Source organism: Lytechinus variegatus, chromosome 1, assembly GCF_018143015.1.
Source record: "Lytechinus variegatus isolate NC3 chromosome 1, Lvar_3.0, whole genome shotgun sequence".
Classification (NCBI taxonomy): domain Eukaryota; kingdom Metazoa; phylum Echinodermata; class Echinoidea; order Temnopleuroida; family Toxopneustidae; genus Lytechinus; species Lytechinus variegatus.
This window is the reverse complement of record NC_054740.1, coordinates 63,475,484-63,496,424: the sequence shown is the minus strand read 5'-3', so window position 1 is coordinate 63,496,424 and position 20,941 is coordinate 63,475,484. Positions and strand designations below refer to the sequence as shown.

The following is a 20,941-nucleotide window of genomic DNA, read 5'->3' as shown; positions in this document are numbered from 1 at the left end:
TTGAACGCCTCCAAGGAAGTTTAAGCTCTACTGATTGGTCTGATGCTTATAACTCAAAAGAAAATGTCAATGACTCATTTGAAACATTTTTGAATTCCATCAATGACTGCTTAGATTCCTGTGTTCCTTTTAGAAATATCAAAATTACGACTATAAAAGTGTTCCAAAACATGGGTTTCAAAATTGATATCAAGGTCTGTCAATCAGAAAAATAATCTGTATGGTTCTTATATATTAAATCCAAATACATGGAAAACTATAAATAGGGCTCTAAACAAAATTAGCATAACTAGTGCTGTTAATAAACTATGTGTAGATGGAACTATGGTTGAAGATACTCATACTACATCCAGTGAATTTAATCATATTTCTCTCATATTGGCTGGAAATATTATGAAATTTTTAAAGGACTTTTTGGATGAACAAAATGAGAATTTAATATTTCTTACTCCAGTTCATAGACAAGAATAACTTGAAATTGTATCTAATTTGAAGGCAGACAAAAATACTGGTTATGATGGCATTACAAATAGAGTTGTGAAAAAGTTTGTACTTTCTCTTCCTGTTCCTCTGCTTCGTATATCTAATATGTTGTTGCAGCTTAGCCAGGTCCCAAAGAAAATGAAAATAGCTAAAATTATACCCATTTAAAACAAGGCATAAGCGATTTTGTGTCTCGCCCACTTATGAAAATAACCAGAAATATTGTGATTTGCGAGGGCACGCAACTTCATTGTATTGAAACATTATTGTGAAATGACTGGGATGGAATAACGCTTGTCATAAACTTTGATGTTGACAAAGTGAACTTTGACCATACCATGTGACCTCTGAACACAATAACATGTAGGTCTCCTAAGTACACCTACAACCAAAGTTTGGTATAAGCTGTCCCGCTACATGAGTAGTATTAAATACAGCATGAATTAAATGTTTTCTTCTTTAAAATAATAACTTTGTAATGTTAACCTATGCCTATAAATGCAGCTTAGCCGATGAAAGAAATTAGCCAATGGAAAGTGACAAATACAAGAAATTGCTCATTGACAAGTCATTCATCTATAGTATTAATGATTTTAATCATGATAAAAGGAGACGAACAAGGAGTACAACAGCATTCAATTTACATGACTGATGTTTTTCTGGAGGGTGATATCATTATATCCCAATAACCATTAAATCCAAATATCCTCACAGATCACATAGAATCAGGTTCAATGCTGGTTCTGAACTTCCAAAGAAAAGAAATATAAAAACTGATTATGCCATTACCATAGTAATGTAGTTTCCAACACATTTAGAAAATGAAATTTGCCTGTCTTTACCACCAGATTAATATTTGTTCCAAATTTCATGAGCACTGGCTAAAAACTGGGGAAGTAGTTTGGTCCATAATGAGTCTCCCTGGATTTTTTGCCATGAATTACTATCATGGCAACACTTAATCCAACACACGGAAAAAAATGTCTGGCATATCTTTACTTACAATACCAATGTGTGTGCCAAATTTCATGAGAACTGGCTAAGAACTAAGTTCGAACCAGAGATTTTTACCTCCTTTTTGTCATACATTTACCGTGGAGACACAATTGCAGACATGTGCGAAAAATGGACCTTGCACATTTGAAATTTGGAACATATATTTGTTTCAGTGTAAACCAGAACTGGTTAGAGAAATAGAGGAAGTAGTTTTGCAACGGACCGACAAATCGCCCGATCACCCAACCTATCATTTGCCGATTCCTACATTCCCCCTTCAAAATTGTTTGGCGGAAGTATAGAAAACAAAACAAATGAAAAACCCAAAATATAGACAAATTGTACAGCTATGGAATGATGCCCAAGGGGCCATTTCATAAAGCTGTTCAGAAGTTAAGAGCGACTTTAAGAACGACTGATGATCCTTTCTTACGCACTAAACCATTGCCAATGAACATTTTGCATGTTCTGGAGTGTATCATTTACCACAAGAAAGGATCACCAGTCGTTCTTAAAGTTGCTCTTAACTTACAAGCAGCTTTATGAAACACCCACCAAGACTGTTTTTGATGACCTCTACTTTATAATGCTATTTCTAAAAAAAAAAATCAGACTTCAGATGTATCATCCTCAACAAATTTCTGCACCTTTTTTCCATCTTTGAATTGATAGAACAGTGACTATTGTTATTTTCTCAAAATATGATTTCTTCATGATATACATGTCCAAATGGGAAGTTGAAATCACTGAAAAATGATTATTTCGGAATTGGTAACTATGATGTACTATTCTACTATTTGACCTATACCAAACTATAACCCCCTATTCTCTAAATCTTTTACTTTGTAGATTCTGACAAGCCAATGCTCAGTGGTATATGCTTCCTCCAGTACATCCAGCTCAAAATCTTTGTTTCCAATCTCTGTGTTGCGCACCCTGTCGTATCCGGTGGGCTTGCCTTGATGGTGGAAGAAAAGAAAGCATCATCATATTGTGGGGTTTTCAATTTGTATTTATTGGCTCCTTGGGCCCGTTTCACAAAGGATTTGCAACTGTTGTAACTTTGCCATAATGGCAATCACCATGGTAACAGGGCTCAACAGAATCAAGGTTTCCATGGTAGTTGCCACAATGGCAAAGTTACAACAGTTGCAAGTCCTTCAGATAGCATGGGAGTGGTTTAGAGTTTACCATATTGTTAGTCATGAAAGGGACTGTTGGTTGAAAAAAAAAGAAAGATGAATGTGAGAAGTACTTTTTGTGGTGTGTTTCACAAAAAGTTAAGTAAGACTTAAGTCATGCTTTAATGCCAACACATAAAGTGAAGACTACAAACCAGGTGTGTGTTTCAGAAATAGTTAAGTGTGACTAATACCCCTTTCATAAACCCAATTAAAATGAATTAGGCGGCTAATAGCAGCATACTTTGGTCGTAAAATTGGAGGAGGACAAGAGTTATCCGCATTACTCTGATGCTGCTATTATCCGCATAATAGCGGCATCGGGATAAGATTTTGAGTTTATGAACGCATTTCCAAATAATGCGGATAATTGCCATGGTGCGGTCACAAGGTCACCCTTTTCCAACACAACCGCATCGGAGGGGGCGTGTCCAGTTGTCATGGCGATTATCCGCCTTTTTCAGGACGGGCGCTCGTAAAAATAATGCGGCTTATTTTCGGAGTTTATGAATGCAATTTTTATTGAATTATCCGCATTACTCTTAGGCGGCTAATTGGAGGATAGGTTTATGAGATGGGTATCAAGTCATGCTTAAACACCAACACATAAAGTACAGGGATGTATCCCAATTATTGTAGTAAATCACATTTTTATTTTATATCATTCACACATACATTTTGGGGGCACTAGCATAATACCATCTAGTAAAGATTTTGAATTTTTGGTGATTTACCAAGCTAGTAAGGCTTGAAATTAACTATTCAATACTAGGATAAAACTTTCCTGATACTAAGAAACACTCCTTAAAATGGCCATTTTCTTTTCCCCAAAGTAGGAATGTTGGAATTAAATGTGAAGACTTGGCAGATGTGAATTCATGGGTTATCAGATCCTACCTGCTTCCGTGTAGACTCTACCAAAGCGATAGTAACACATCTTATACATGAGACAGTTGAGCAGAGTTGGTGAACCATCTCTATCAATACGGAACTCTCCATGTGGTGTATAATAGTCAGATTCTAGTGCATAAAAACAAAGACAAGAGAGTGATGGTGTAACATTATGCCATTTTTCATTATGGAAATATCAACGAGAAACAGATCTACCAGCCTTACATGAGGAACAAACAACAGGATGCCAGTGGCAAATGCCTCTAAGGCTTGAATTTCTGTTTGAAAGTAAATCACTAACAAAAGAACAAAGTTTGTTTGTTTGTATTTATTTCCATATGAAACAAAATATATACATGATCAAATTAAAAAAGAAAAATCGTCAAATAAAATATGGAGGATTGCCCATTTCAGCGGTATAACCAAAGATATTACATGGGGAAGGTCGGACACTTTGGCGATTTTATGAAACGCTCCCAAACGCCCGAATAATGCTCCTGGGGAAGGGAGCCAAACAGCATTGAGTAAGTAAACCATGGCACATCAGCATGCAGAATGTATAATACATATGGGGGAAATGAGAGAGGGGACTTTGGAGAGGGCTCAAGGGTGGTGCGTGGGAATAATTCCACCTTTTATTACCCAGAAACCTCTGAAATATATTCATCTTTAAATTATCTTTAAATTAAGAAAAAAATTGAATGAAAAAAATTCTAAAATGTGAAAATCGTCTACTCCTTCAACCCTTCGCCATTTCTCTCATATGTTTTGTACACAAACATCTCGTAGTATGCAAAGGTTAAAGGTTAAGAAAAGGCTTCATTTACTCAATGCTGTGGGGTGCTCTTCCCGAGCGTTTCATTACGCGGTCTATGTACCGTCCGATCTTCCCCTTGTAGTATCTTTGTATCAACACAATACCACTGTTCTTCCATGGGGTCCTTTGACAGGATCCCCGGAAGCTCTTGGGTTCTAAATGCTCTCTGATGCAATCTTAGAATATCTGTGGAATGAGGGGTCTTTTTTCATATATTTAACAAAGGGAAAATAAGTGAAACTAGGAGAATTCAAATAAACTGAAGTTATATGAATTTTTTAAAATACGCATAAATTAGCATTAAAAAATTCCTAATCGAAATTTCAAAATTCTGTGTAGAAGTTAGGCAACCCTCATGAATCAAAATTCAAATCAGTCAACAAATAAAGGAGAAGCAATTTTCTAAGACCAATATGTGAGTGACAAGTCTCTTAATCATCACCAGAAAAGTGAGTATACTCATGTAGTACGATCAGAAGATATTCAAGGGACCGTTTCAATAAAGGCCCATTGGTCTGTATTCTGCAGTCCATAATAACTTAGACCAAAATCTATATCCATGATCACATCATGAAAAGTAAAAAACTGTTAATAATTTGTTTACATTATACACATAATAATTAGATGTAGGTTTTCTGATTCACAACAAAGTGCACAGTATATCAAGCACATTATCCACTAGAGCCAGAAATACCTTTTATTTAGCGAGATGAAAAAAGGCCTGACCTACTAACACTAGGTTGGCCAGAGTGTTACTCGCATGAAAAAAAAAACTACATTGGAAAAATCATAACCACATAATGCTTCATCTAAAAGAGAAATCATGTGATTTTTGGCAAGAAGGCGTCGTAATCGGGCGGACACGATGCCTATTTTATCCGATACGTCCGGGCGTAATACAAAAGCCATACAACGAGCTTCTCCTCTGGCCAGAAGCAATCGCAATCAAGAGACCGTCTTGAAAGGAAGAATTATGAAGGAACATGCTTGACATAGGCTTAATTGTAGAGGTAACCAAGGCATCAAATATATATGGGGATCTATTATCTCGATTTCACACACAAAAAAAAAAGAGATCGTTACTTCAAGAATGTGGCCCACAAAGCATTTAAACGGTGAATATCAAACTTATTCTCAAAATGGCTATCTGGAAAACACTACATTTTCTCACCTTTTATATGCTTGCCTTCTTCTGTACTGCCACCAATTCGGACCATCCACAAAAATTTGTTGATATCTGAAAATGGAAAGAAGTTGATTACAAAAGAAGGAAAGAATAGAAATTTGCCTTTTATTTTACATAACCTATGCATATTTATGACGTCACAAATCCAAAACTTAAAATTCTAATAACTTTCTTAATCTTTGAGTGCAGATTTTCCTCAGGCCTTTGAACACTAATATTTTGTATCATTTTTCCTTCTGTTTTAACTATACATTTTTCTTCAAGGCGAACTTCCCCTTTAAGATTTCAATGTTGACAATTAATGCTGCCGCTATCCAAAAGTGGCGCCTATAGTCTGGCTCCGTATGTATTCAAATCTTACCATCTGAAGAGTATCCAATAAGACCACCGAAAATCACAAGAACATAGTCTACATCCAGCTCTCTCATAATGCCATAAGCATGGTCTTCAGGTGATGCCATGGCCTACAGATGGAATAAAGCAAGAACATATTCACACGTGAAATAACATACCATAACAAAATTGCATGTTTAGGGGACTAATTGTAGAGACAGGCAGCATTTTGAAAGAACATCACAACATCACAAAGAATGCTAGGAAATGAAAGGAAAGGGAGGAGATAGAACATTGAAGCAGAGAGAGGGGTTATAGAAAGAAGAAAAAATAACAGGAAGAGAAAGAGGGAGACGGCAAGAAAGAGAGAGATCAAGTGCTATCAATCGATCTTACAAATGATGTTTCAGAGCAATTTTTAATTGACATGTACTTGCGGACTCAATAAAATGACGGCGAGAAAGAGAGAGAGAGATCAAGTGCTATTAATTGCTCTCACAAATGATGTTTCAGAGTAATTTTTAATTTGAAATGTACTTGTGGTCTAAAAAAAATGACGAGAAATGAACGGGAGGAGATAGTACATAGAAGCAGAGAGAGAGGGGTTATAGAAAGAAGAAAAAATATACAGAAAGAGAAAGGAGACGAGAAAGAGAGAGAGAGATCAAGTGCTATTTATCGCTCTTACAAATGATGTTTCAAAAAATTGTGCGAGACTTGAAAATAAAGTCAGCTACGGGGCAGAAGAAAAATTTATGTAATAAAACAGTCACAAAAAAATGAGGGGGGGGGGGAATGATGCAACCCCTCCTCCTGTCCATTACAGAGTTTAAATAGAGTGGAGGCATTTTGTATGCAAAATATTCTCCATTGAGAAAATGTCAACACACTCACCTGGCCCACACGTGATATGTGAGTATTATTCCACGTATTATTGTCCACTAATATTGTCCGATTCGCCATCGCTGTTATCTGATACCCATAATCCCACCATGACATTACCTTGGAATTCTAGAAATGATATGAAACAAAAGAAATTAGTGCATTACAACATGATTACAAGGCTGCTTAATCTTTCAGCCACATAATAATTGTCCTTATTTTCTTCCTACTTTTTCCCTACTCATTCTTCCAAAATCAATACTTTTCTACTTGTATGAAGCAATTTTAAAGTGATAACAGGTCACTTTCAACTCATCAGGGTCAATCCATGTCAAATCAACCTATGCTTGTCACCTGACCCCCTCCGATTTACTTTAAACTTGCACCAAATGTGCCCCGAAATGTATGACGGAGAATTCTTAAATATTTTGCCCCAATGTCAAAATTTTAAATAAATTAAGCTATTTTTAATTAACTGCTGTAGCCATTTTTGATGAAGTATTGTACTCATTTTATGTAAATTGGAAGAACCTTATAGTCTTAACATGGGTAGTATATTTTGGTGAGTGGATTGACCCATATTCATCTTGTATTCAACTTGCTTCCAATATACCTTTTCAACCTAAATTCCAATAAATATTTAACCTGCGGGCAATTCCATGAAATATGCACGTCCAACCCCGTGTATGTGGCACCTTGAAGGAATTTTCTGTGTCTGATTTCAGGGTCCTTATGACAGTCAGTGATGCTCCCAAATGACCATTACTTGGTCAGTTTATGAAGTAAAGTAAGAATTGAAATTAAAATTGGGATTTGGGCATACAAAAAGGTTGATTTTTTTAAAAATAGAATCGTCCACATAGTTCCCTGTATTCAACATACCGTTAATTCAATTTCAAACAACCTATTTCTCCCATTTTATCAAACCTATAATTCAACATCATCATTATTTAACATGTTATAAATTATATTGTTGTAGGGGGCGAATGACATCAAAAGGAGAAATCACTTTGACACTAAGCTCGTGATGGTAAATACATGTAGGTCGCATATCTAGAGCTGCCAACTTGAACAAGAGCATTTCAGTATTTTAAAAGTAGAAAATCAGTGTTTTGGTGAGGAAATCAGTATTTCCGAAGAAATACCATAGAACACATAAAACTGAAACTAAGAAATCAGTATTTTGCTTGAAACCATCAGTATTCTTCTCATTTTTTCAGTACTACATACTGAAAATCAGTACTAGTTGGCACCTCTGCATATCCCATACCAATATGACGCATCTCTTTTACCTCATGCGTGTTTTGTCTTAGCCAATAGTAAGCTTCACGGAAGTCGTCAAAGATGATCCTACCACCGTCTCCGGCCCTTGCCGACAAGACAATGGAAGGAGAAGAATAGGCCTCAGACGTGACCCAGGTGCAGTGGAAGGTGTATGTGATGAGGAAGAAAGTCATTAGGAGAATGACTGCTGTTGCAACCTGTCAACATGAAATAACATAACAGTAAGATTCTACTAAGTGCTTACTCCGTATTTTATAAAGGAGATATTACTGAGGAGGGAAAATAGGTTTTTTAAACAGCTTGTTTTTTTAATAATGAGGAACGAACATGAACAGATGATGCTAGGGAAACTATTCCAGATATTTCTGGGAACCAGTGAAACTTATACATTGCTGACCTTCCTTGGAGTTCATTTTAGGAATTTGTAAATGAAAAGGATCTGATCTAGAATATAATGAATAGTGAGATTGATTGTGGTGTCAGGTTGTTCAAGTACATGTACACAGACCAAGCAAGTTTATAAGTTTATATTAGCAATTTTTCTTCAGACCAATAACCAGTGAACGATGAAGGTCTACACATACTAATATTTTCTGGCCAATGAAATGCTGCATAATTCTGAACATGTCTGTTTGTGTCCAAATGTTTTTAATATTAGACAAATGAGAATTAAAGTTGTCTAGACGACTTGACACCAGTGAACAAAGAGTATGTATGAAATAATATAATTTGAAGTAAAACTCTTGAAAAATGTTATTTTAGCCATTTTATTGGATTAAATGGAAGAGCAGTCCTTGCCTTACATCAGCACGACATCATCAAAGCGACCAATTTGAAGTTTCCATGAGCGTAGCTATTACCAGTTTTATAACTTTATAAAATTCATTGCTTTCTTGTTGATATTGTTCCAAAATTGCCTAACTGCTAATCTGAATTTTTTTTTCAATCTAAAAACAAATTTTTATATGGGTTGGATTATCTTTTAACAGCTTAACATGGTAATGTCCACTAACCTCATTCTTAATTGGGTAGGTATTGTCACTGTACTCTTTCTTTGAAGATTTCTTCTCCTGTTTAGTGATGTCAAGGTTTTTCATGTAGGTGGTGAGGACAGATGAGATACCGATTCCAGACAGGATGCACATGACAGGTGCAAGAACCAACATGAGACGTACCATCACACCCTGTAACAACATGAAAGGAGAATCTCACTGATTATTGCCTGAATGATCACCTTAGAGAACCAATATTCAAACATATTGTCTGTCTAACTGATTACCTCAAGTCCTCAGCACAAAATACATCGCAATGACCTAGCAAGGCTTCAGGTGTCTGACTAGGTCCATCATGAAAGTTCCATCGTAAGTAATTGCAGGAGTTTCAAAATTTGCTTAAAAGATAGTATAGGAGAAAGCGGAAGGGAAGGATTTGTGATGTAAATGACATAAGAAAGTTACGTCAATTGAAAACTTAATCTTCGGTTAAGATTTGATGTTTATGCTGTCAGAAAAGCGGTGCATATATAGTCTCGCTCTACTTTGCAGGTGAGACAAAAACACATACTTGGGGGATATTTTTTGGAAGGGTAGATTACGCAAGTACATTTTTTTTGCCTATTGGGATAGTTGTCCTTGGTGAACATTAGCCAGATATATGTAATTCTTTAATTTTGAAATGCAATGGTTAAAGCAGCTTACAATAAGAATAGTTTTCTTTTCTATATTGCTATATCTGTGATAACTCATACTCACCGAGAAATAGAGACTAGTGATACCATAGAGGATAACAAAGATGTTAGCATCGGTGAGCTTCATGAAGCAGTAATACATGCCAACTGTGTAAAAAGATAAACATATTTTGGTCAATGCAACATAAAGGTACTGGTAACAAAACTTGAACAGGAGATTTATCAACAACCTTCCTAAGACTGTTAGGTTGAATAGTGCATTATTTGCGAATGTCCCATTTATCTCTTGTCCGATCTATGGCCCTGCAGATCAAGAGATTCTGCAAGATGACGTCAATGTCCTATGTCCTATATGAGCCTAGGTTAAGTCAAACTGAAGTTATCGCGTTTACAAGGTAAAGTTAACGGACAGACGGACGGACACCAAGCGTGATACCATAATTCGACCCGTCTAGGACGGGCTTACAATCATGATCACCCTCATCATCCATCAAAATAATCTTCATAACCACCATCATCATCATCATTACCTGGGAACATGAATACATGCATCTGCAAGTCAAAGTAGAAAGAGCTCCACGTGGTAGGCTGATGTTCAGAGACGGAGGCAATGATGGGGATGTTATTCTTAGCGTAAGATGGATCCAGGAGGGAGTAGAAACGTCCAGTCCAGGGAGAGATCTCTATATTCATCAGGCTCAGGAAACATACTCAATTCTTATTTGGTAGGCAGTGAACCTGTGTAGTTTCTACGGATAGTTCAAACAAGTATAGAGTACTCAAAGTTTCTTTTTTTTCAGACCTATTTGAAATAATTTTGAAAATATAAGTGGATCAGCTAAAACGATTTTTTATACTTTGGATGGCAAGATTTGTTAATGCTTGCTAATGCTTGGCATCCAAGCCATAATACTGATTAAAAATGTACGGCCGAATGCCAAAATAAAAATGATCGCATATCAAAGGTAATAAAAAATATATTCCGTCAAACTATCAAAATGTGTGATTTTTTACAACCTTTTACATTTCACGCTGAAAATGACACTTTCATTGAAATGTGTGCATGGCACCCAGCCGTACACTATTCCTCAATACTTCAACAAGACTTTTAGCTGCGATACCAAGCATTAAACAAATTTTGCCGTCAAATCCTTATCTAGAGCCCTTTTTTGACGTTTGGCCGGTCTACAATATTCAATTCGTATTTGTTAGACAGTGAACCTGAGGTAAGGAAAGTGATCTTGACAGACATTGCATCTGTAGGGATTCATTACATCAATAAGAGTATGACCAAAGTATTTAATAGTGTGTATCTTTTTAAGGAAACAAAAAGTGAATTGAACGGAAAAGAGCTGCATATTCTAAATCTTTTTATATCAGGTCAGTGCCTTTTCTTTTTGTACAAATGTGACAAACGTATCAGTATTTTTCAGATTTACAAAATTAGAGTGAGGTGGAAACGACAAATTTTTAAAAATTACTACTTAAAATGCATTTTCAAGTCATTTGAAATTTGTCTAGAAACACATTTCAATAATGAATGTCCCAGCAGACTTGATTTGGAAAATCTCAGAAACTTAGAATTAGCTTTGTAGCCAAAATAAAAGGATACTGCCTGTTGCTGAGAGATAAGCTGTTACGGCTGCTAGGGCGGCACCGAATACTAGCACAGCACTTCGGATGAGAACGTTGAAGTACTGTGTGCTCAGACGTGACCTTACATACTCTACAAAGCAGTAGATCTGACACAGTCCAAACACACCCAGAGCCTGTAAAAATCAAAGGCAGTTGGATGATTAATCTGTGGTCACAAGTTTTAAAAAGTATTGAAATCGCACTTCCCATTAGAATCTTTATTAGATTACATTACAATATATCTTGTGGTATAACATTGTTCACTGACTTGTTTCACTCGTAGATGGGAATACCCATTAAGCTCACCAAACCTGAAACCTCTACAGATTTATAAAAGTTCCTCTTCTATCCAGGTACTGTAAGAATTGATATGTGTACTGTAAGAATAAATAAATTAAAATATATTATATCTGTCATAATAATAATCTGAACAGGCAATGGTCTAAACACAATCACATGACCAAAGATAGTTCCCAAATTGAGAAAAATGCCATGAATCCTGACATCTGATGTCACAAGAAGGGAATAATACCCTGAGCTGTGAATAGTTTTTTAAACTATTTATGGCTTAAATTATGACACTGATAGATTTCCATAGAGTTACGATTGATCAGATCGATCGTAACTCTTTGTAAGACGGGCCCCTGGACTACTGACTAACTAGCATTCATACTCACAGCCATGTGTTCGGAGGACTGGACTGGTTGGAATCCAACGAAGGGGATCTGCATGGAGAGGATGGTACCAAGACAGTAGACCGTGCAGTACACCACATAGATCCTGTGGGTGAAGCGTCCAGTGGCCATCAGGGCTAGGGTGTGCATGGGGATCAGGTTGATGAGGAAAACGTAACCTCCCCAAGAGGAAACCTAGCAAATAATAATAATGTATAGCGTATATCACATTATGAAGAATGTCTCCATGCGCTTCCAAAGGATTACCCCAGCTGTAGCTTGGCAGCCGTAATTACTCAGATTACAGCGCACACGCATTTCAAGGAACAAATTCCTGCCAGGTACCCATTCACCTCACCTTAAAAGAATCTTGATATCAGATTGGTCAAAAGTCGGTCAAGAGATGAAGCTTGGTTTCGCCATCAACCACCACTCGTGGTGAAACTTTCGTGTTTTGCTGATCACTTCAGGCCACAGGGTCATGGCTAATTATTTTGGGTATGTGAGAAATAGTAGGTCAATACCACTCAATGTTTTTTGTTCCATCTTTCTCCATCACATGCAGCAACTATCTTACATGGTGTAGATATGTGCACAATGATACCCACTATCAAGTGCACTCCCCTCAGTTGTTTCAATGCGAGCGTAAAATTCCTTTGTGAGCTCACAATCATCTTGCTTGAGCAGATCTAAAAGCTTGCACACAGTTCACATACATTGAAACAAGCATCGACTCAAGATTTTTTTTTTCATGGAAACCTCAATTTTCTTAAAGATCAAGATTCCTTCTGGTAGAGAAATATGTATATTGCTCACTCCTTTTAATGGTGGTATGAGATGTGAAAGAAAAATGCAGATAATTACCTCTTGATTTCAGGAGACTGGGCAAACTATCATTTAATCAGCAAGCTAGATGTATTAGCAATCTCTCCTCAGCTTCACTTTGACAAGATAGCTACATCCAGTTTACTTAAGAAGTGATAATTGCCCATCACCTTCTCCGAAAGTGATTATTTGCTTACCAGATGAAAGGTTCATTCTTTAATCCTGAGGGATCAACCTGAAAACAATGGCATCATGCCCCCCCCCCAAAAAAAAAAAAAGAGGAAAAAATCATCAGAAATAATCAGGAAATATTACCATATAAAAGTAGGCCAGTGAGCAAAGAGCAGCCCAGAAGACAGATCCAGTTTTCACAGACTTGATCCAGAGTGCATATGTGAGCAGCATACAAAAGATTGCAATGCCCTCATTATCATAGGATCCAGCCACAGAACGGGATATGTAACCAGGAACAATGGAGATCATGGCTGCTGCTACTAGACCAGCACCGGTATCCTAGAAATAAACAAACCAAAATTGAAAAATATATTGCTTGGTATTAAAAAGGGCCTAGATGTTTATTTCAAGACATGTTTGGGTAACATAACAATAAAGTAATTACTTTTTAAATGGGGAGCACACTGACAAACACTTAGTGTGGACTCTTATTAACTGTGTGTTATAAATAACTAGTCTAAAAAATAGTATGGTACTTCTTAACCCGTTGTTTCATTGCTGCTTTAAAGCAAATGGCATTCCCAAATTGAATTTAATGGAGATATAAAAAAATTTATCAAATTTGGGGTCTTAAAAAGAAAATTATTTCAAGGAGTGCCTCGCTATGTAACATAAAACTCAGCGATTGATTGTGGGGCTAATTTCCATTTTGATTGCATAGATTATTGCGTATCATCATCGTAAAAATAAGCCTTATGACCAAAGACCACGTTCACAGCCTTGGTGAGTATTTCATCAACTTTTTCGTCCAACGAATTGCCTGGTCAGACAACTTCCCTTGAATTTGATTGGCCGAGAAGCACCGTGACAACGGTAACTGTCAGATAAAACGGGACGATTCAGATAGAAGGTCTAACATTTCCTCTGATAATAGCATTCTGCTGGTTTGATATGATTCTTACCTTGAGCTCTTTGGTGAGATGGTAGGTGGCCAGAGTGGTGAGGGAGGAGAAGAGGGGAGCTAGGAATACACACACATTCCTCACATCAATACTGATGTGCAAGAAGTTGAGTACATGGTAGATGATAGCAGAGGTCAACATCAAACCTGCATCAAAGACACAGAAAAATCTCCTAAGTTCAGGTTGTACAGTATGACAATAATACTAAATATGTGATATACGCCTCTTTCGGTCATGCATGCATGAAGCAATTCAATGTCGCAGCAGTGCTGACTTTGAAAACAACCAAGGTGAAGAACTATTCACAAAAAACATAATTTTTACGAAAATAAAATACTAGGTTCATTGACCCTAAATGACCATTAACTTTAATCATGTGATCTGAAATTCATGAAGGATGATCAATGATACTTCAGTTACCCTAATGTCAAAGTTTCATGGACAAGATACATTTAGCCTGCACTCTACTTTCAAAATCATAAACAAGTGGAGCGCCTCTGGCAGTCTCACCTGCATCACGCGATTCAATATAGCAGCAGTGCTGACTTTGAAAAACAACCTTTAAATAATTATTCACAAGAAACACCATTCATATAATGATACAATACTACATTCATTGACCCTAATCTACAACTGACCATGACCATGTGACCTACATGTAAGACTTGTAAAATTCTCTTAGCATTGTATAGAAAGAGAATTGATATCTCATTTGAGGGGGAATATTGTGATTACGCAACATGCTATTGTTGCTATGTTAGGTGGAAGGGAGATTTCGGGTTAGCTTTCATTCGCGGTCATCACACCATACAGGGCAGTAGCATATTTTCCGCTCTCAACTACATAATGGATACAAATGCGCAACCCGAGTGCAGTAACTCCAAATGAATCGTTGGTGAATCTGGACTTTGTTGCTACAGTCCTAGATTCTAAATTGGAAAAGCTGAAAAGCGAATTATCTGAAGAATCCAGCATGCAGCTCGACGCTGCAGTGAAGGGTGCTAAGACAACCTCTAAAACATTTAAGAAAATGGGCTGCCAGCGCCAATACGATCATAACGAAGACGGGTGTGGAAAAATCAAAGAAGTCACCAAATTTATCGATAACGGAAAGTTCCAGTGTTCTCAGAGAAGCGGACAAAAAAAAAAACAAACTTTGAAATTATTTGATGTAGACACCGCAGCCGTCGTAAAAGCGAAGCCTATAGTCTCACTCTGCAATGCAGGTGAGACAAAAACTCAATCTTAGATTCGATGTTGATTTCCCTTACATGGTCTGAGTTCATTAAAATATATTTTGTTTGTTACAAAGGCAATATGATTCCTGACACACACAAAAAAGGGGTCATGGGCATCTATATTTTAAGACCAATATGTGCCAAATTTCATGAGGATTGGTTAAAAACTTAGGAAGTAGTTCTAACCACATAAGACAAAAACTCTCTTACAGTCCGAGACAAATCTTGTTTTTCAAAGTGTTCTAATTGTAACAATTTAAATCTAAACTGAAACAATTTCAACTAACCTGGGTATATGGTTCCCCCAATGATACGACCAAGAGGATACCAGGCACGATCATCAAACCAATTGTGGAACCGGTAGAAGCCCTCCTCAGCCAAAAATCGGGTGGTACGGTAGTTGAAGTAAGGATCGAACTCGTGAATAACGCTCTCAAACCGCAAAACAGAGAACAGTCGTGTAGAGAAGGCTGAAAAGAATTACAAATAATACACATCATTTTTCTGAAAATTTCTATTTCCCTACTTATCCTAGTTCATAAATTCAATCAAACATTTTGTACTAACTACTAAATCATCAAGTAAAATCCCAAACTGCCAGTTTCAGTTCTGAATACACACTGCCCTACAATTCTTACTGAAAATGCATTGGGTGAAAATAAAATACTATGAAGTTTGTTGGGTCTTGAACATTTATTTCACTTCAGGCTGAAATTTCTGAGCTGTAATATTTATTTCAGTTTGCTTCTTTCTTTTACTAAGTCAAACTGTAGCACTTCTCAGAAGTGCTCTGCAATCGCAACAGCAACAAAAATAAAGATTTCTATGAGCTAAAATTTAAATTTAAAGCCTCAGAGTGGGTACTTTCACAATGCCGTCAAAATTTGGTCATGCCCAGAGCAATTGGTCGCTTTAAGTTTGTGCGCATCATGATAAGCACATATTTTACGCAATGCAAATGAACGTCACAAAGGATGAATGGGACATTTTGATTGGTCACTGAGTACGTTGTGCTTTCACATCAAGCTCGCATCGGTCGCTGAAGTACCTCTGCCATCGTACTCAGCGACCAGTACATTCCATAATATTTGAACTTACAGAGGATCATACAGAAGACGAGGATAGATAGCTTTAAAAGAATCTCCTTCTTCTCATACGACATTCTTCCCAGAAACTGGGGCACGTAAGATGACCCAGTCTTCATGATGACCAGGGTGTGGTGTGTAGACAGGATGACCTGAAAAAGTAAGAAAAGAAAAGAGAAAAAATAGATATGTACAATAACAGGTCAAACAAGTGGAACACCTCTAGCAGTCTCGCCTGCATCACGCCATTATCTTTATGATGCATATCCATGTACATATACCTAAGCTGAGCCACACCCGGACAAGTCGCTTCATCTGAACAAAGACAAGTCTTTGCCTAAAACAAGACTCCTAGCATTCAAATCATTGAGGTGAGGTGTTGATCTGCAATGGAATGACATCATCATCTTGTTATTTAGCTATCATCATAACATGAGCAAGTATTGTCTGTCAGGTCTTTCCGAGTCCAGCTCATGATTGGTACACTGTAGTTTAGTTAAGCAGCTTTTTGAAAACTTAACTACCAAAGGAACACCGAACTAAAATTTTGAAATCGCCCGTTGAGATTAGAGGTGGCGGTCTGAAAAAGTAGAAAGCTACGTCTTACGTCTACCAGTATGTCTCTATTTCTATCATCTACACATTCAACATGATGCGCTGCACCACACGTTTTATGAAGGGAGATATTTATCTGGGGGTTGTTTCATCAGCATTTTGGTCCGACAAATGTCAGCGCTGACTTTTTTAGTCAGTAATGACTAAAATTCCATTTCATGAAGCCCTCCGACAAGCTCTAACAACTGTTAGGAAGGCTTTCATTTTTTAAATCGTGTTGAACGAGGTTCTCTGACTAATTAGGCCATGTCCACTCCCAAAGTTCAGGTTTTCGCTGTTATTCGAAATGTAAAGATGAAATGAGTGAAAGTGAAAGTCCCAGGAGAAATGAAGGAGGTTGTCACTGAAAGTGAAACCCTTAAAGGACAAGTCCACCCCAACAAAAACTTGATTTGAATAAAAGAGAAAAATTCAACAAGCATAACACTGAAAATTTCATCAAAATCGGATGTAAAATAAGAAAGTTATGATATTTAAAAGTTTCGCTCATTTCACAAAACAGTTATATGCACATCTCGGTCGGTATGCAAATGAGGGAACTGATGACATCACTCACTCACTATTCCTTTTGAATTTTATTGTATGAAATATTTTAATTTTCTCGTCATTGTCATGTGAAATGAAGTTTCATCCCACTCTGAGCATGTGGAATTCCATTATTCTTACATTTTGTGCTTTAGACAAGGAGGTCCTAATCGTCAAATTCGTAAAAATTGAAATATTGTATAATTCAAACAATAAAAACTAAAGAAATAGTGACATCATCGACTCTCTCATTTGGATGTAACTGGCTCGTTCATATAACTAGTTTGTTAAAAATAAGCGAAACTTTGAAATGTCATAACTTTTTTTATTTTACATCCGATTTTGATGAAATTTTCAGCATTGTGCTCAGCTGATTTTCTCTACTGATTCAAATCTACATTTTTCTCAGGTGGACTTGACCTTTAAAAATTGTAGGTAAGATGTTTTAATTATATTTGGCATGTAATGGAAATAGAGGATGTGGGAGTTGTGAAGGGTTTTGCGAAACAAGGAGCTTGACTGATATATCACATGATGTACCGTAGTACGATATGATCGATAAACTTGAGAATACATAACTCAGTCTAGTCCCATACCCGTGTTTCTGTGTCTGTAGCCCTATCTCAGCTGCTCTAGACTAGTCCGTCCGAATGCGATGTTTTAATAAATTTTGCAAAGATAATTCCTAAAAGTGCTGTATTCATTCTCTTACTTTCCTCCTTTTTTAAATTTCCTTTTTCATTTTCTTCATTCTTTCTTTCCTTAAATTTTTCTTTGCTTCTTTCTCCCTTCCTCTGCTTTTTCTTTTTGTTCTTTCTCTCTTTTCTTTTTTCATTCTCTCCATTCTTTCATCCTTTTTACAAATTTTCCTTCTAATTATTTTCCATTATTCTATCTTTCTCTTCCTTCCCACCTTCCTTCTTTCTTTCTTTAAAGAATGAAGTAAACATATTTCCTTCATTTCCTCCTTTTTTCTTACTTTCTTTTTACCTTTCTCTCGAGCTCTCCTTTATTTTTCTTTCACACATTTATTCATCTTCTCTTCCTTTCTTTCTATTCATTTCAAAGAATGATAGAGGCCTTTTTTCTCATTTATTCTTTCTTGTTTATCCTTCTTTTAGTTTTATTCTGAACTTCTTTTATTTTTTCCTCTCTTTCCCATTTAGTTTTTTTTTCTTTTCTTTTCTTTCTCTCCTTCACTCTTTTGTTCACCCTTCCTTTTGGGCTCAAAACCTAGTAAAGAAAAAAAGAGTATACTATTTTGAACTTGAACTTGAAGCAACGTTATTGTTATTTGTTGCCAAAATACCCATGTAGAGCAATGCCTGGCATCCCATCCCTTCCCCCGCGCATCCCTCCCATATCCATCGCCAACCCATCCCTTCGCATAGGCCTAACGAGTAACGTTGGGTGATAAGCTTAGGTCCAAGTGCGAGAAGACGGGCTCAGCTGCTAGCTGCCTTAGCTTAGGCCGTCGGCTTGCCTACGTGGCGGAAAACGGGTAAATGTTATGAACTTCTGAAGTTCTGCCTTCTTAGCAACATACGTCAGATATACACCTCAAACTCACACACTCGTTTATATCAACAAAGTCTCAATATATACTTTCGAAAGTGAATGGAAAAAGTGCGGTACCAGATAAGAAAGTAGAATTTTAGTAGTAAAGTGACTCCACGTACCAAAATTTACAGACAAGCTCTAGCTATCTACGGATGGGAAAAGGCAATTTACAACGAACGTAGAGGGCAGCAACATACGATTGACGATTTGCCTTGGCCGAGTGGTTTAAGCATAAAGCGCCTGGCTATACATGGAAGTCCGGGGTTCGATCCCCGGCCGCGGCACCTATGCCCATGAGCAGAGCATTTAATCTACAAAGCTCTTTTATCTTGCTTTCAAATAAATGGAAATGCTATATGCATTATTGGTAACTAGGTGTGCACTTGTTTGTTTGTTTTTTAAAGACGACTTGCCAGTTCATTTTTTTAAACAAGTGCACACTTTAACATCTAAGCTTCGAATCAGTTCAAATCATAATCAGTCATTCCTCAGACATGCCACTTCATAGTTTTCACTCAACTGAATAACTCAGTTCTAGACTTGAAATATAAGGTTCATTACTTTACTTGTGTGTTTGCAAGTAGGCTACCTACGTCACTGTTACACAATCGTGGCTATTATTATGCAGTTCTTTGTGATAGTCTTTGCATTTGCAGAATTTTCATTACTTTCTATAGTCAGGGATATCACACACACCAGACTAGTTACTAGTAATAAATCATTTACATTTTTTTTTGAAAGCAGGATAATAGAGCATTGCAGATTAAATGCCTTGCTCATAGGTGTTGCGGCCGAAGGTCGAACCCCGGACTTTCCATATATAGCCAGTCGCCCGTTAGACCACTCGGCCACGGCACCTCCAGTTAATGCCTTGACGATATTGCAACGTGTTCTGGGCAAGCCCCGTCCACAGATATCTCCCATAGAGATATCATCTATATGGCTATATATGGAAAGTCCGGGGTTCGATCTACGGGGGCCATAGACTCTAGAGATATCCATAGAGATGATATCTCTATGGATATCTTTAGAGTCTATGCATGGCCCCATCTGAGTGACGATTGGTCCAGTCAATCACAACTGTGGATAGCCAACAACGTCAACGTTTAAGATAAAAGTTTCTTCAAAATGTTTTCTAGATATGATGCATATTCATACACTCACTGTTTTGTTGACAATTCTGTATGCTTCTTTTCAAAGGGCATTGTGCAAATTTCCTGAAGAAATAAAATTCATGACAGTGATGGATTTCCATATACTTGAGATTGATTGAATCAACTCTTTGTAAGACGGGGCCCTGCATAGGTATCACAGTATAACATTTCCCATAGACTCGTGTGTTTAAGTGGCACTTTTAAAAAGAAATCATCAAAAATACAGTATCAGTTTTATTTTCTTTTTTTTTCTTTCAGATTTTATAAGTCTGAATCTTAAAATCTTAAAGTCTCGCAATAATTGTTTGACTATATATCCATCGTGTTCATAATGATTGCAAAAAGTGTTTAGAATGTAAAATTTTTAGGTTGTAAGATCAAATGTTTTGAGCTCGCACTTCTGTACCAACATTGATTAGTGTGCCCTTGTTTATTTATTAATCTAATAAGTCTAATGAGATCGCGAAATATGTAAATATCATGGCCTGAAATGGACATTTAAAGCACTTTTGTAATTTTGAATGAGATGCATGAATTAAAGGTCAAGTCCACCTCACAAAAATGTTAATTTGAATCAATAGAGAAAAATCAGACAAGCACAATGATGAAAATTTTATCAAAATCGGATGTAAAATAAAAAAGTTATATGACATTTCAAAGTTTCGCTTATTTTTAACAAAATAGTTATATGAACGAGCCAGTTACATCCAATTGAGAGAGTCGATGATGTCATTCACTCACTATTTCTTTTGTT

At 36.8% G+C, this 20,941-nt stretch overlaps 1 protein-coding gene across 1 annotated transcript; it reads right to left on the bottom strand.

Annotated features, from left to right (window-relative positions):
• Positions 1-1,060: 1,060 nt before the first annotated feature.
• Positions 1,061-19,253, bottom strand: LOC121419510 (dolichyl-diphosphooligosaccharide--protein glycosyltransferase subunit STT3A-like). Its single transcript, XM_041613967.1, has 16 exons — positions 19,153-19,253; positions 16,347-16,485; positions 15,536-15,718; positions 14,011-14,156; positions 13,190-13,387; positions 12,053-12,244; positions 11,353-11,509; positions 10,271-10,423; positions 9,805-9,887; positions 9,067-9,237; positions 8,062-8,250; positions 6,782-6,898; positions 5,916-6,018; positions 5,540-5,605; positions 3,558-3,680; positions 1,061-2,437 (listed from the first exon to the last, which is right to left on the bottom strand). Exons 2-16 carry the CDS (start codon positions 16,450-16,452, stop codon positions 2,292-2,294), a joined length of 2,133 nt encoding a protein of 710 aa, XP_041469901.1. The 5' UTR covers positions 16,453-16,485; positions 19,153-19,253; the 3' UTR covers positions 1,061-2,291.
• Positions 19,254-20,941: the final 1,688 nt, after the last annotated feature.

Bases quoted from the DNA above. Each gene is read 5' to 3' on its own strand.
- LOC121419510 (XM_041613967.1), bottom strand. From the start codon at position 16,452: ATGAAGACTGGGTCATCTTACGTGCCCCAGTTTCTGGGAAGAATGTCG. The intron at 9,888-10,270 runs GTAATGATGATG...CTTTTTACACAG, and splicing joins GCATGTATTCATGTTCCCAG to TTGGCATGTATTACTGCTTC. The intron at 3,681-5,539 runs GTGAGAAAATGT...TTTATGCACTAG, and splicing joins AGAAGGCAAGCATATAAAAG to AATCTGACTATTATACACCA.